General features: G+C 35.8%; 2 protein-coding genes across 2 annotated transcripts in view; one reads left to right on the plus strand and one right to left on the minus strand.

Annotated features, from left to right (window-relative positions):
* Positions 1–1420, plus strand: part of LOC102262508 (growth arrest-specific protein 2) — a 72454-nt gene extending 71034 nt beyond the window's left edge. The window contains exon 6 of the mRNA XM_005874801.2: positions 251–1420. Coding sequence (XP_005874863.1) covers positions 251–469 — 219 coding nt within the window. The 3' untranslated portion in view covers positions 470–1420. The remainder of the gene's footprint in view (positions 1–250) is intronic.
* A 5977-nt stretch (positions 1421–7397) lies between these two features.
* SVIP (small VCP/p97-interacting protein) lies at positions 7398–13152 on the minus strand (the record flags this gene model as incomplete). Its single annotated transcript, XM_014546576.1, has 4 exons — positions 7398–7590; positions 10837–10950; positions 11446–11496; positions 13066–13152. Coding segments are annotated over 4 exons (267 nt in total), but the record flags the coding sequence as incomplete, so codon positions are not given.
* Between the last annotated feature and the right edge of the window lie 182 nt (positions 13153–13334).

The following is a 13334-nucleotide window of genomic DNA, read 5'->3' on the forward strand; positions in this document are numbered from 1 at the left end:
AGACCCATTCACAATGCCGGGCGAGCCTGGCTTCTGGGATGTGGACCCGGGACCCACTCGCGTGGCATAAACGAAGCCTCTTTCATAAACGGTTCGCTAAGTCAGACGCTGTGCGTCCCCGAGCAGATAGACAACCGGGCGTGAAAAACAAGACAGACCAAACGCAGTCACAACACTTAGAGCTGAAAGTTGACTCGAGATACTGTAAGAACGCTCGGAATGTAACACGCTTGCTCTCCTTTCATTTCAGATGCTGCACAACAAACACGTCATGGTCCGCGTGGGAGGAGGATGGGAAACGTTCGCGGGGTATTTGTTGAAACACGACCCCTGCCGGATGCTGCAGATCTCCCGTGTGGATGGCAAAACGTCCCCCATCCAGAGCAAATCTCCAACCCTTAAGGACATGAATCCAGATAATTACCTGGTGGTCTCTGCCAACTATAAGGCTAAGAAGGAGATTAAGTGAAACTAGTTGGTCAGGACAAGGGGACTCTCAGAATGGCCTGTATCCACTTCTCCAGGGTAGTCAGTTTAGTTCACATGCTCTGAAAATTACTTTGGAAAAAGGTGTCACCCACAGGAAAGTGTCATCATATTGGAAAAGGTTCACAGAGTAGCACTATTTATTTTAATGCTTCTGTAGAAAATGACCTATGAAAAGGCATTCTAAACTCAGATTTAGATTAGACAAACTGGAGGCAAGTTATTCTCAACAGGCGAATACAGTATTTAGAAATACAAATCTAGCTAGAGGTAAAAAACAACAACCTGTTATTAGAAGAAGAAAAAATTTTTTTTTTAGGATTTCTAGATAAAACAGAAAGTGCCTGCTTTATGTCTACAGAGTAAAAGCACCCCAGACATTTTTTTTTAACTGCCAGATTTTTAACAAGTGACAATTAGTGTGATAATGTGCTACTAAAAACATCCAACAGCACTATCAGTAAGTACAGAGTATTCACAACAGTAAAACTTTACTGGAAAGGCCACTTTAGAAAAGTTTACATTCACTTGGAAGATTGCCTTAAAGTTTATCCCTTACCATGACCAAGTATCTGGGGTACTTTTGGAAGTTTTCAGTACACCCACTAGAGAACCGCTTATGAATTGCCCCACACATTCCTAAGAAACATGGCTGTGTTGAGGCTGACAGTGTCATTCACACACATAAGCTGACATACATTTATATTTTGACAGAGTAAATTGTACAGTCAAATGTTCATTGACTTCATGTTATTTGAAAGCATTCTTACTAAAATATATCTTTAGTTAATCCTACTTTGCTATGTTATCTAGTAAAGTCAATTCACTGTAGCTAATCATGTTACAGACTTATGTATACCCTTGTACACCCAGGACAGGGCTGTTTTGTACCCATAAACAGCAAAATATTGTCCTTGCTGATTCAAGAATTAAAGAGATAAATTGAAAAAAAATATGTCTCAATATCAATGCTTCATTCGGAAATGAAGATAATCTTCAAATGGCATCTTTCCCTGAGAGTTAAAGGAAAAGTCAAATTTTAGTTAGTTGGTACTTCCTGTACTGTGGGCCACTGAATGATGGTGTGTGTTCGTCTAAGCCAGTGGTTCTCAACCTTCCTAATGCCGCGACCCTTTAATACAATTCCTCATGTTGTGGTGACCCCCAACCATAAAATTATTTTCGTTGCTACTTCGTAACTGTAATTTTGCTACTGTTATGAATCGTAATGTAAATATCTGATATGCAGGATGTATTTAGGTGACCCCTGTGAAAGGGTCGTTCGACCCCCAAAGGAGTCGAGACCCACAGGTTGAGAACCGCGGGAGCGGAGTCTAGGTTTTTCCATAGGTGGCCCCTCAAGTGCTGCTACCTTGAGTATATATAGTCGGAGTTAATGTCATTTCCTCATTTTTCAACAACAAACGCCCACTTTTTAATTTTTTTCTCCAGAAAGTCAGGGAGGAAGTATCTGTCTGCCAGATGACCAATTTAATCAAAGCAGACACAACCTGTTAGTAGGGAAGTTGTTTTGTGTGTTTTTTTAAAAAAATATTAAATTGATTGGGGTGACATTGGTCAACATGAACATATAGGTTTCAGGTGTGGTTTCTTTGTTACAAGATCTGCATATTGCACTGTGTGTCCACCACCCAAAGGCAAATTTTCGTGTCACCTTATATTAGGACACAATATGGAAGTTAACAGGCATAGTGTAATTTGGTGCTGCTGGAAGTGGTAGTAATCCTGGGGGGAAAAAAAAAATTAAAGTTTTGTAGGAAATGAAATCACCTTGGAACAGTGAACAATTGTACTCTCTCAAAAAACAGATATTGAGTGATAGGATTTTTATGTTACTAAACTAACACTGAATTTCCCTGTATAGTAACTGGCAACAGTATTTCCATCAAAACTTTCTCCTGTGCTTAAATTTTTCCTGTAAACATATTTTTAATAATTAAAAATAATTTTGTTTAGTTAAAAATATCTAGGTTAACTAAACTATTAATCTCTTCATGAATTTTGTTTTCTGATGTTAACACCACAAATGTATTGTTACAGTACTGCAGTCAGAGTATGAGAGGGTCTCCTTGGGCTACCACGGTGTCAGAGGACTGTGTTCCTTTCTGAAGAGAGAATCCATTTCTTTGCCTTTTCTACCTTCCAGAGGCTGCCTGATTTCCTTGGCTCAGGTCCCCCTTCCTGTCTTCAGAGCAAACAATAGAATCCCACAATGATGCTTCTTTGTTTACATCTTTTTGACCAGAGGTTGGAAAGGTTCTCTGCTTTTAAGGATCCATGCGATCACCTAATCCGATATCATTTCCCCATGTTATGATCATTAACTGAAGCACATCTGCAAAATACCTTTTGCCATGTAATGTAACATGCTCCCCAGATTCCAGGGATTAGGATGTGAACATGTTTGGGGGAGAGTGGCATTATTCTTCCTGCCTATATCACATCATTTAAGTGTCACCAAGAACAGGGTGACAAATGACATTGGGGTCTAGCTGCTAGCTGGATGGCACTTGACACCAGGAATATGGACAATGAGACCACATTCAGAAGGAAATGGCCAAATGCAGATGGCTCTTACTGACTCCCTACTGAAAATTACTGTTCTTTTTTTCAAATTTGTTTTGGCTATTATACATGCTCAATCTCCATATAAATCTTAGGATCATCTTGTCATTTTCCCTGAAAAACCTTGCTGGGATTTTGCATTGAATTCATTGAGCAATTTGAGAATTGCCCTCTTGACAATATTGATTCTCCCAGTCTGTGAACATGCAATGTCTCACCGTTTGTCATAAAAAAAATTATTTCAGCAACATTTTGTAGTTTTTAGTTCAGATCTTTTACTGTTTTTCCTAAATATTTTATCCTATTTGATATTACGATTGGAATAATATTAATTTTCAGATTATTTTAACTTTCAAATAGAAATAGAATTGACCTTCATATATTTAGTATTCTGCAAACTTGCTTTACTCATTTTATCTTGCGTAGGAATTTTATCTTGTGTAGGAATTTTCTACATGAGACACTTTATATTCTTTTTAAAACCTATGCTAAATAGTTCTAATCTCCAACTAAAAAATTTAGAATGAGTAAATGGTACCTTAGGAGTTACTAGGTAGATTGAGGAGTTTAGGATAACTCCTTGACTTCTGACTTATGGGATGAAATAGATTCCAAGCAATAGCCTACAGAGAGCCAGTTTCTGTGTAGAACTAATTAGTTCCATTTGAGATAAGTTTGAAGTACTTACAACAGATTGCTCAAACCTGTTTTTATGGCTGGAAGACATTAACTCAAAACTACACAACTCAAGTATGGTGCTACAAGAAGAGACAATGCAATTCAGGATATAATAAAAATATCATATCCAGGTCAAGTGATTGATGAACATTCAGTTCTTAAACCACAACGATCATATTTGGAGGCAAGATTTGCAAGATGATGCATATCTAGAAGAGGGAGAACAAGACAATAAAAAGCCATGTCATATGAGAAATTTAAAGGGTTTGAGTTGTTGGGACAAAAACATCTCTGTGAAATCAGTATTTTTTCAGTCTGCTATATATACAAATGCCTGTCAGTGGCTTTTGAGAAAATTAAGGAAAATGGCCACAGTACCACATTTGAGCCAACTTAAAGCACATACAGTAGTCATGGGAATCTGAGATGCTTGCTTGGAGATGTTGAAGGAAATACACTTCAAACCTCAACACAGATGGGCATGCATATCTACTGACCTCTTACTGATTTAGTTATGCAGAAGTTATTATTCCAATTAAAATTGACAAGTTACTCTTTCTTCTAAGGCAGTGGTTCTCAACCTTGGCTGCACATTAGAATCACCTGGGAATCTTTTTAAAATTCTGATTTCTGGGCCTCATCCTCCAGGATTTTAAAGAGATTCCCAGTTGATTCTAATGTGCAGCCAAGGTTGAGAACCACTGTTCTAAGGGCATAGCATGATTCTTCAGCAAATAAACAAGTTGAACTATTGGAAGAGAAAAAGAAAATTCAAGTTTTATGCCAAATGCTCCCGGGGTACACCAAGGATGATAGCTGGACCCTCTTACAGTATTATTTCTCTAAGGAAAGAGGAGACTAATAATATTTCCTTTTTTGAGTATTGGAGAAGAAACATGCCTACTTATAATTCAGGGATTGTATGAACACACCAAACGACTCTTAGCTCTGTTCTCATGAATCCCAAAGAGATGAAAGCATCGCTGAAGTTAACCTAACCACTAACCCAAGTTCTAATTATTTAAGATGTAGTGAGATAAAATTTTGTTAAACAGAGAGAGCCAAGGCCAATTTTTATATGGGAAAAATGTATATTTATAATCCTATATGGCAATACAGAATTTATAAAAAAAAATTGTGTGGGAAAATGCAATCGGCAAAACAAGTGTCCCTCACATATAGATGCTTTAAAAATCATGCACTGTCAACAAAGAGGCCATGTAATACACAACTTTTTGTTACCAGCCATACTAATATAAATAGTTCGATGACTAGAATAAGAAAGCAGTGATTCAGGCATTTTACATTTTAACACAATAGTTACATATGCATTTTACTATTACATTTACATTTTACTAATTTGGTTGGGGTGTTTGGATGCCATATTAAGCATTATGTTTCCCTATTTAAACTATGAATTATGGTAAATTGGCTCCAAAATACGGTTTTCATTAGGAAGTGATGCATAACTTTATGAGGGAGATGCCCTGTACGTGGCTGCATCTGTACGTGTGTGTACAAATTTTCTTTAGTAGTAATTTAGTCAGGTTTCCCATCAGGCATTTAGTCTCCCCCTTTCCCTTCCCCTTTGTGACACTATTCCTAACATTTGAGTATCACCCCTTAGCCCATGTAACTTAGGTGGTTTGGGGAAGCCATGAAGGCAGGTCATGGTTGGCTGGAGCAGGACATCCCACTGTTCCATAAAGCAATATACCAGCCTATCATGTGTGGTTCAACAGTTAAGTAAGCGTGGTATTTGGAAATAGGGCAGTATCCCCTAGATGTAGACCTTTTGTTTACACTAACCCAAGTGGTAATTCTTTTGGATGTAGTGCAAGATAAAATTGTTCTTTCTGTATTAAAACAGATGGAAGGATTTGCACAGTCCAAGGACGATACGTCTAGTTCTACATCCATTCAGCTGTTAATGATCCTTTTTCCTTTCGGCCTTGGAAAAGTTAATCATGTTCATAAAGTCAAAATTTTATTTCTAAAATGCAACTCAATGATTTCACTATCCTTTATGAACAAAAACACCACTAATACTCCAAGAGATGAAGAGAATTGAGCCTAACTATATGTTTGCATGGATATCATGAAATACTTCATGCCATAATAGAAAAGGTAGTTTTTCCAATGAGTAGTCAAGAGACCTATATTATAGTTCAAACTCATTAAAATTAACATACACAATATATTGCAATATAACACAAGTCTTACGGTAGGGATGAGCGAGACAGGGGCTGTTTTCTTTCTATAAATCAAATGAGCTGGTCTACAATGAGTGGCCAGATTATTATGACCACCCCATCAGTACTTCATTGACACTTCCAAAAATACTGAATATTGAAAACTTCCTAAGCAAATACTCTCAAGGTTTTATTATTATTATTATTATTATTATTTGCATAACTAATTCACTTCATTGTACTGATGGGGTGGTCATAATAATCTGGCCACTCAGTGTATTTAGTCCCTATTGACAGTAGCCGAAGATTCTACTATAGTACTCAGGTTACAGTATTGCCATCCAAAAGAGTTAGCGACCACAATAGCTCATTAAAATATACAGTGATTCTTCTATTTTAGCTCATTATATATTAAACAGAAATATTCAAAAAACAAAAATGTGCCTAGCTGGTGTGACTCAGTGGTTGGGCATCAACCTATGAACCAGATCAGTTTGATTCCCTGTCAGGGCACATGCCCTGGTTTCGGGCTCCATCCCCAGTAGGGGGCATACAGGAGACAGCCGATCAAGGATTCTCTCTCATCATTGATGTGTCTCTCTCCCTTCTTCTCTGAAGTCAATCAAATATTTTAAAAAATGCTATAAAACTCATGTTAGTAATAGAAACCTACAAAGTTTATAACTATGCATCATACAGAATTACCTCATAATATTTTTATGTTTAAAGTAGTCCTTTTAAAATACAGTACTTACACGTTTATCTTTCATACATTTATATTTGTCTTGGCAAATGCTTATCTGTATAAATCTTATGACCACTTTTTAATAAATACAAAAGAATACAAACATCTATGAAATCTGGACAAATACATTGCCAGTCAGTATGATCATCTAGATTCTTAGTTTAACTCATTCAGTTACTATAAAGATCTCCACGGAGCTGAATTTAATAGTGTACAATAGCACATCACTGCCCTCTGATGGTACCACACTAATATATAATTTTAAACTCAAGCAAAATAATTATTATAATGTGAAATATCTGTTAAAGTTTATAAAGCTACACAAGTAAAAAATAAATTAGGAAAAATTAAATCTTTTCTACAAATATTCATTATAGTAAGTTATAAAAATTTACAGTGTTCCTTCACATAACCCCTTCAAATGATTTTTCAAGATTTTCCCTGATGATCAGTTTAAAGGCACTAAATCCATACAGTTTAAGCAAAAGTCTTCATTACATAATGAAACAAAAGGAAATATAAGGCTAAGCAGCACAACTATAAATAGCTAGGAGGAAAAATGAAATTGTAAATTTTAATATTTGAGATGTATGCAAAATCTTCACATGCGATGCAGATATATTCACTATTTAAATTTAACTATTATCCACCTCTTGCAAAAGAAGCAAATGTAGGAAAACAAGTATTCAATGAAAGTTCTGGCCATTTTCTAAGTCTGGAAATCAAAAGCATGTTTAATATTTCCATACTGAAAGAGCACTGCGTTTAATGGCACTAACATTACAAAGTCTAAATCTCCATTTATTCAAAGAGAGTAAGTTAAATGGAGGATGTCCACTTGATTGCAGATACTAGTTACTGGCAGGAGACTCTCACTCATATTATCCTTTATGAAACGGTCCACTAGAAAATAAAAACATACAGAGAAAAGTAATTTTATTTAGGGTTACATAATAACATGTAATATGTGAAGAAACAGGCAAAGAGAGGACGAATGGGATATGCCAGCGATTTTCAACCAGTGTGTTGCGGCACACAGGCGTGCCACGAGAATTTTTAAAACACATGATACCTGACTATTTAGTCAGGGGCACTGACCTCTTTTCCCGTAGACTGTCAAATAAAAAAATGACAACAGCCAACACAATAGCCATCTGGTGTGAATGAGTCAAAATTATACTTTTTTTTTGTCTTATTGGCAAAAAATATAATGTATTTTTTGATGTGCCACAGAATTTTAGTAATTCGTTTGTGTCCCATGAGATGAAAAAGGCTGAAAGTTGCTGGGATATGCAAATGCAAACTAATGGCAGTGCTTAGTAAAATTTCACTTTGCAGTCAGTGTCTGAAAGAAGATATATGATCATTTAAAAATAGAAAAATATCTGGTCAAATTAATGGGTAGCTAAATTCGAAATATCCAATAATCAGTGAAGGAAAAACCCCCACAAAAACACCCACCAATCAAAAACAACAATGAAGTTACAAAATGAAAATAAAGGAATTCTTGTTTGAGGCACAGAACCAAGAAATGGTAGAAACTATTAAATAATGGTTTGGCAGTCTTTTCCTTGCTTGAGTTGAGAAATTATTCCACTTGTTGTTCTGATTAAATCCGCAATAATAAGTTCTAAAACAGCCGCTGGGATAGGACCAGAGATATTTTAAGTCTATTGGGTAGTATTTTCCAAGTATATCGAAGATCTATTATTGGGGCTATATATATGTTTAAAAAATTAAGGTTTATTCCAAATAAACTTGCTTTCCTTTATTGCAGAACGTCTTAGAGACTTGATTATCCTTTTTAATTTTCAAGAAAGGGATACTGTATACAATATAGTATTCAGAATTTTAAACAATTTTTTAGCACGGGACTCTCTTTTTCACAATGTATCTATCTCTTAGGACTAGAGTTAAAAACACTAGAGCAGCGATTCTCAATCTGGTTTGACATTAGATGACCTTGGGGAGCTTAAACCAGTACTGATGGCTACACCCCACTCTCAGAGATTTTGTCAGCCTTGTTTGCAAGCTCCTCCTAAGACTGTAATGTGCAGCCAGGGCTGAGAGCCACTGTACTCGAGGTCTGCCATTACTCCTGTAGCGGTGTAGCCTGTACTGATGCTAGTCTGCATCCTGATGCCATCATCATCTTGACTTCTTAAGATAAGGCTGCCTTCCCAAAGGACAGTGCTGAATAATATCCTGGGAAGAGGCAGAGCTAGACAGGAGACGACTATGTGGAGGGCTTGCAGACAGGAAAAGAACATTTTCCTCATACCATGGAGTCGGGTCAGATCAGGAGGACTCTGTCTACATTATAGGACATTCCAGGCCAGCCTGAACAACAGGCCTGATAGCAGTCCTTAAAGAACTCTAGGCCAAAGGGATTGAGAATTAAAGTTATTCTCTGCCTTGCATTTTCCCTTCTGTTATCCTTGAGCCCCCTACATTTCATTATGACCTTAATGGAATACTCTGGATGAGCCGTGCATGTGGTCAAGGGGAAAGCAGTATGTCCCTTAAAGCCAGTGTGTTGATGGCAGAAGTGGTTAGGAATATTCCATGGAGAAATGACAGTGGCAACGGTAGTTGGTTTATGAGAATGAGCCACTTTTACTGGGAAAATCTTCTCACCACTGCCCAGTCTGATGGCCTTGAGGGCCATTTTCATTAGGGAAGCCAGAGAGATTTCCTGTAAGAACAACATTCAAAGAAATAAAGGTACTAAATTCACATTGGGATGTTTTTCATTGTGAGCTCTTCTGAGGGGACCAGAAGCAGTATAAAGCCTAATTTATGTTTAATTTATAGGCTTCAGGGCATGGAAGCTTTAGGGCTAATTAAGACAGCCCTTTCTTTCGTAGAATTTAAGAGCTGATGTTAAATTTGTTAGCTGAGGAGTTATAAAATAAGTACCTTCTTAATTCTGATGAAATATAAAGTATCATTTTCTTATAACATTGTATGTGGCTTTAAGTCAGTAATTCATTTTTTTTCTACTATGAAATCAATCTCAGCATCATTATCAGTCCTGTAATTTAATTTTCACAAATTGTTTTTGAGAAACCTCTATGAAGTAAAACTGATGACACAGATCTTTATCGCAACAGAATACTGAAAGTAAGCATCTATACTTTTCATAAAGTATTTTACCTTCTATCTCCCAACTGTTTTACCTTATATTAAATTTATTCTATTCTATTGTCAGGGGTATATTAAAAAACTAAGCAAAATGGTCATGGCTATTTACTTTAATATTGAAACCAATTACTTTATACATTTATAAAGTTAACAATCAAAAAGTGTTTTAATTTCACTAAAGTGAAATTAGATCAAGTCTCATACAATTATAAAACACAGGTAAATCTTCTCTCTATGTGACATTCCTGAGCCAGAATCACATCTGCACTTAGAATGCTCCTAAATTGCCTGCCCCACAAACATGTATGTATTTATATATAGTTTTGAGAGTAAACTGAATTGAGTGAATCGGCTAAATAAGTGGTATATGAACCCTATTTTTCTAAGTCTTAACATGTAAAATAAAACCCAGATGCTCCTAATAGGTTGCAAAGATCCCCAAGTTCAAGGGCCTCGTTTAATTTGTCCACCATTATATTTCCAGTGACAAGAGCTGCAATTGTTACATGGGGAGGTGCATGTGTCACACTCACTCGGGTACACCCTACTGCCCAAATTAACATTTCCATAACTATGGTATGAGTGACAATGAGAAGAGCAAAAATATCAAATCACTGAGTAAACACATTGTAGGTTACAAAAACAAATTTATAGTGTAACAGAATTTAGTAGGATTGATGTATAAGTTGAAACGAATAATGATGTTTCAAATGACACTGAATTTGGGTGATTTTGACTCCTTTCTACTTTTCCATAATATTTGAGTTTTCTACACATTTAAGATTAGTATTAATTATATAAAGTATTAAGATAATCAGGAAAACTCCATTTGAATTTTGGGAAAAAGGAAGTAAAGCTATTCCAAGTAAATGTATTATTCACGCTTTTAAATTAATTCATAATGTTCTGGCAAGCCATTTCAAAAGAACATTATTGAATGGATTGCTACTTAAGTTTTTTAAAATTCCAGGTCAATTTAAATCTTAACTAAATTTTAATACTTACTCTAAGTCCACCTTCAGGTGGAGCCCCTGATGTAGCGATTTGTTTTTCTATTTTTTCCTTCCGCTTTCTCTTTTGTTCCACAGACTGAGCATCCAAAATGCCCCGAGATGCAGCCTTTAAGAAATTTAAAGGGCACAAAAACAACAATAAAAATTAGTATCCAAGCATTTTTTTGTCTGTTTGTTTTTTGCTTTGGAAGCGGGGTATTGGTCTATTTTGGTAACAAAGAATTAGACTATTTCTACAACAGCTTTATGTAAAAAATATTATCATTTTTTCATTTGGTATTTTGAAACTGTACACATTTTTCTCCTAAACTTATTTCATATCTGTCAATGTGTTATAAGGCATGGTCATTTTATCCCAGGGAATACTGCCATTAAAGGGACATCTCACATAGAATACATATGTATAATAATTTTCATATATTAGATAATACAAGTGCATTGATGTAGCCTATAGAAACACAGAGATCGTTTTGAAAAATAATTACCTTTAAATATAAATTTAATAGATATGGATAATGGATAAATACTACTAGTCATAGACATCTATCAAGAATAAAGTACCAAATTCTCTAAATAGGTAAAATTTCATTTTTAGTTTCACCTCCTTCTGTCTTCTTTCTGCAGCCTCTGCAAGCTTTGCTCTTTTCTCTTCCTAAGGAAAATATGTAACAAATATGTTTTAAAATAAAACCAAACATTAGCATGGATAATTTACATACCTATCTATATCTTATACGTAATATAACAGTTCATAGAAAAATATTTAGTACTGCCCCAAAATGTTCTAAGAGTGCCAGTACTTACTTTTATAAAATAATTGACTTTCTGAATCTCATTCTCACAATTAATGAACACACCTTCAAATAGGAGCATGCTAAAACATATATGATACATACTGTATGTCATATATTATATGTACAAATATATATATACACACACACACACACATAACACAACACAGGTTGGTCTATAAAATAATCTATTTCCTTGGGCTCAAAAAAAAAGGCTTACAAGCAAGTCAGGACAATAAAACAAATAACCTTTAATAATACAAGGTTTAATACTGCCAATTATAAGGGAGTTTGAAGGAGGTTGGTGTTTTTAAGAAAGGTTCATGAATGAAGTGGGAGAATCTCACTGTGTATGACAGGAAGAACTGTAGGAAATGATGAAAGGTACTGTTCTAGGTTGGGAAACAATAATTTTCTATATTATGTATTAATTATAAAATGTTAAAATAATATGACAGTAAGTAGCATTCTCTTGGGAGCTATGCTAGTAATTCCCTTTTTTTTCCATACCAATTCATTCATTGTACAAATACAGTATTTACTGAGTACCTGTCATGTCTATGGAACCTGCCTCGGTGCTGAGGATACAGCAATGAAAAAACTCAGATAAATGTTTCCACCCAAATGAAACTTAAAATTACAACGAGGGCACACAGTCAAATATAGTCAAGTAAATAAGTACCAGGTGGTAGTAAGTAGTTGGGAAATAGGAAGGATAAGAAAGAGAAGGATGGGTGGTATAGTCGGTGATCTATTTTATTTAGTTGATCAAGAAAAACCTCAAGAATAAAGTAGCACTCACTAGTGAACCAGATGGTTATCTATGGGGATGGGTGGGGTTTAACAAATACTGACAGATTAGGATTTTATCAACAGCCAGATAAACAAAATTAACAACATTTAAAAGCAACTGTAGCAAGAAAGACAAGGTGAACTTTCTGGTTCCAACTTCCAGGTCATTTTTAGTACCTATAATCCAATGGCTGAAGAGTTAATGCCCTTTCTTAAATAACTAATGTCTTTCAACGAATTTTTAGCTAGACAGGAATGTAGGTTTTCTGTTATCAATTCCCAGTAAGGAGTATTCATGTAAAGATACTGTTAAAAACTGAAAGCTACGAAAAGTATAAATGCAGTGTACCACAAACCACAAATCGCTAAGTTACATTTGGATTTCCAATAAACAACGAATAATTCCTAGAATAAGTAACCCCCATTACTGTGTGCGAGAAATCTACTTTTAAAGTGCATTCCTTGTTTATCTGACAATTTAAATGGGGGTCCTGTGTTTAATTGCTAAATATGGCAACTTTACAAATTATAAACTCTGTACCGCATAAAACAATCTTTTTTTTTTTAAAGGAAGGACGTAAAGAGATTACTAATACAATATCCAAGAAAGCTCAGGAGTAAGGGACTTTATTAAGCACCTTCTTTAAACAGTTGATACAGACACAGGAAAATGCACATCTCCCACTAGAAGACTCAACACTCCAGTTCGAAAAAAAAGAGGAATTTCATTTGCACCCCCGTCTCCCGCGTCGCCAAGAATGGCCCGCCCCCACACCGCCCGCGTCGGGTCCCACCAACTTCCAATTTGGCCCAAGTCGGCGAAAAAGACCCAGGAGTTGCCTTCGGGCAATTTTTATGTAACCAAAGTGGGGAGACCACGGAGGCGGCGGCCCAGGTGCCGCGGGCA

The sequence above is a fragment of the Myotis brandtii genome, unplaced genomic scaffold (assembly GCF_000412655.1).
Source record: "Myotis brandtii unplaced genomic scaffold, ASM41265v1 scaffold451, whole genome shotgun sequence".
Lineage (NCBI taxonomy): Eukaryota > Metazoa > Chordata > Mammalia > Chiroptera > Vespertilionidae > Myotis > Myotis brandtii.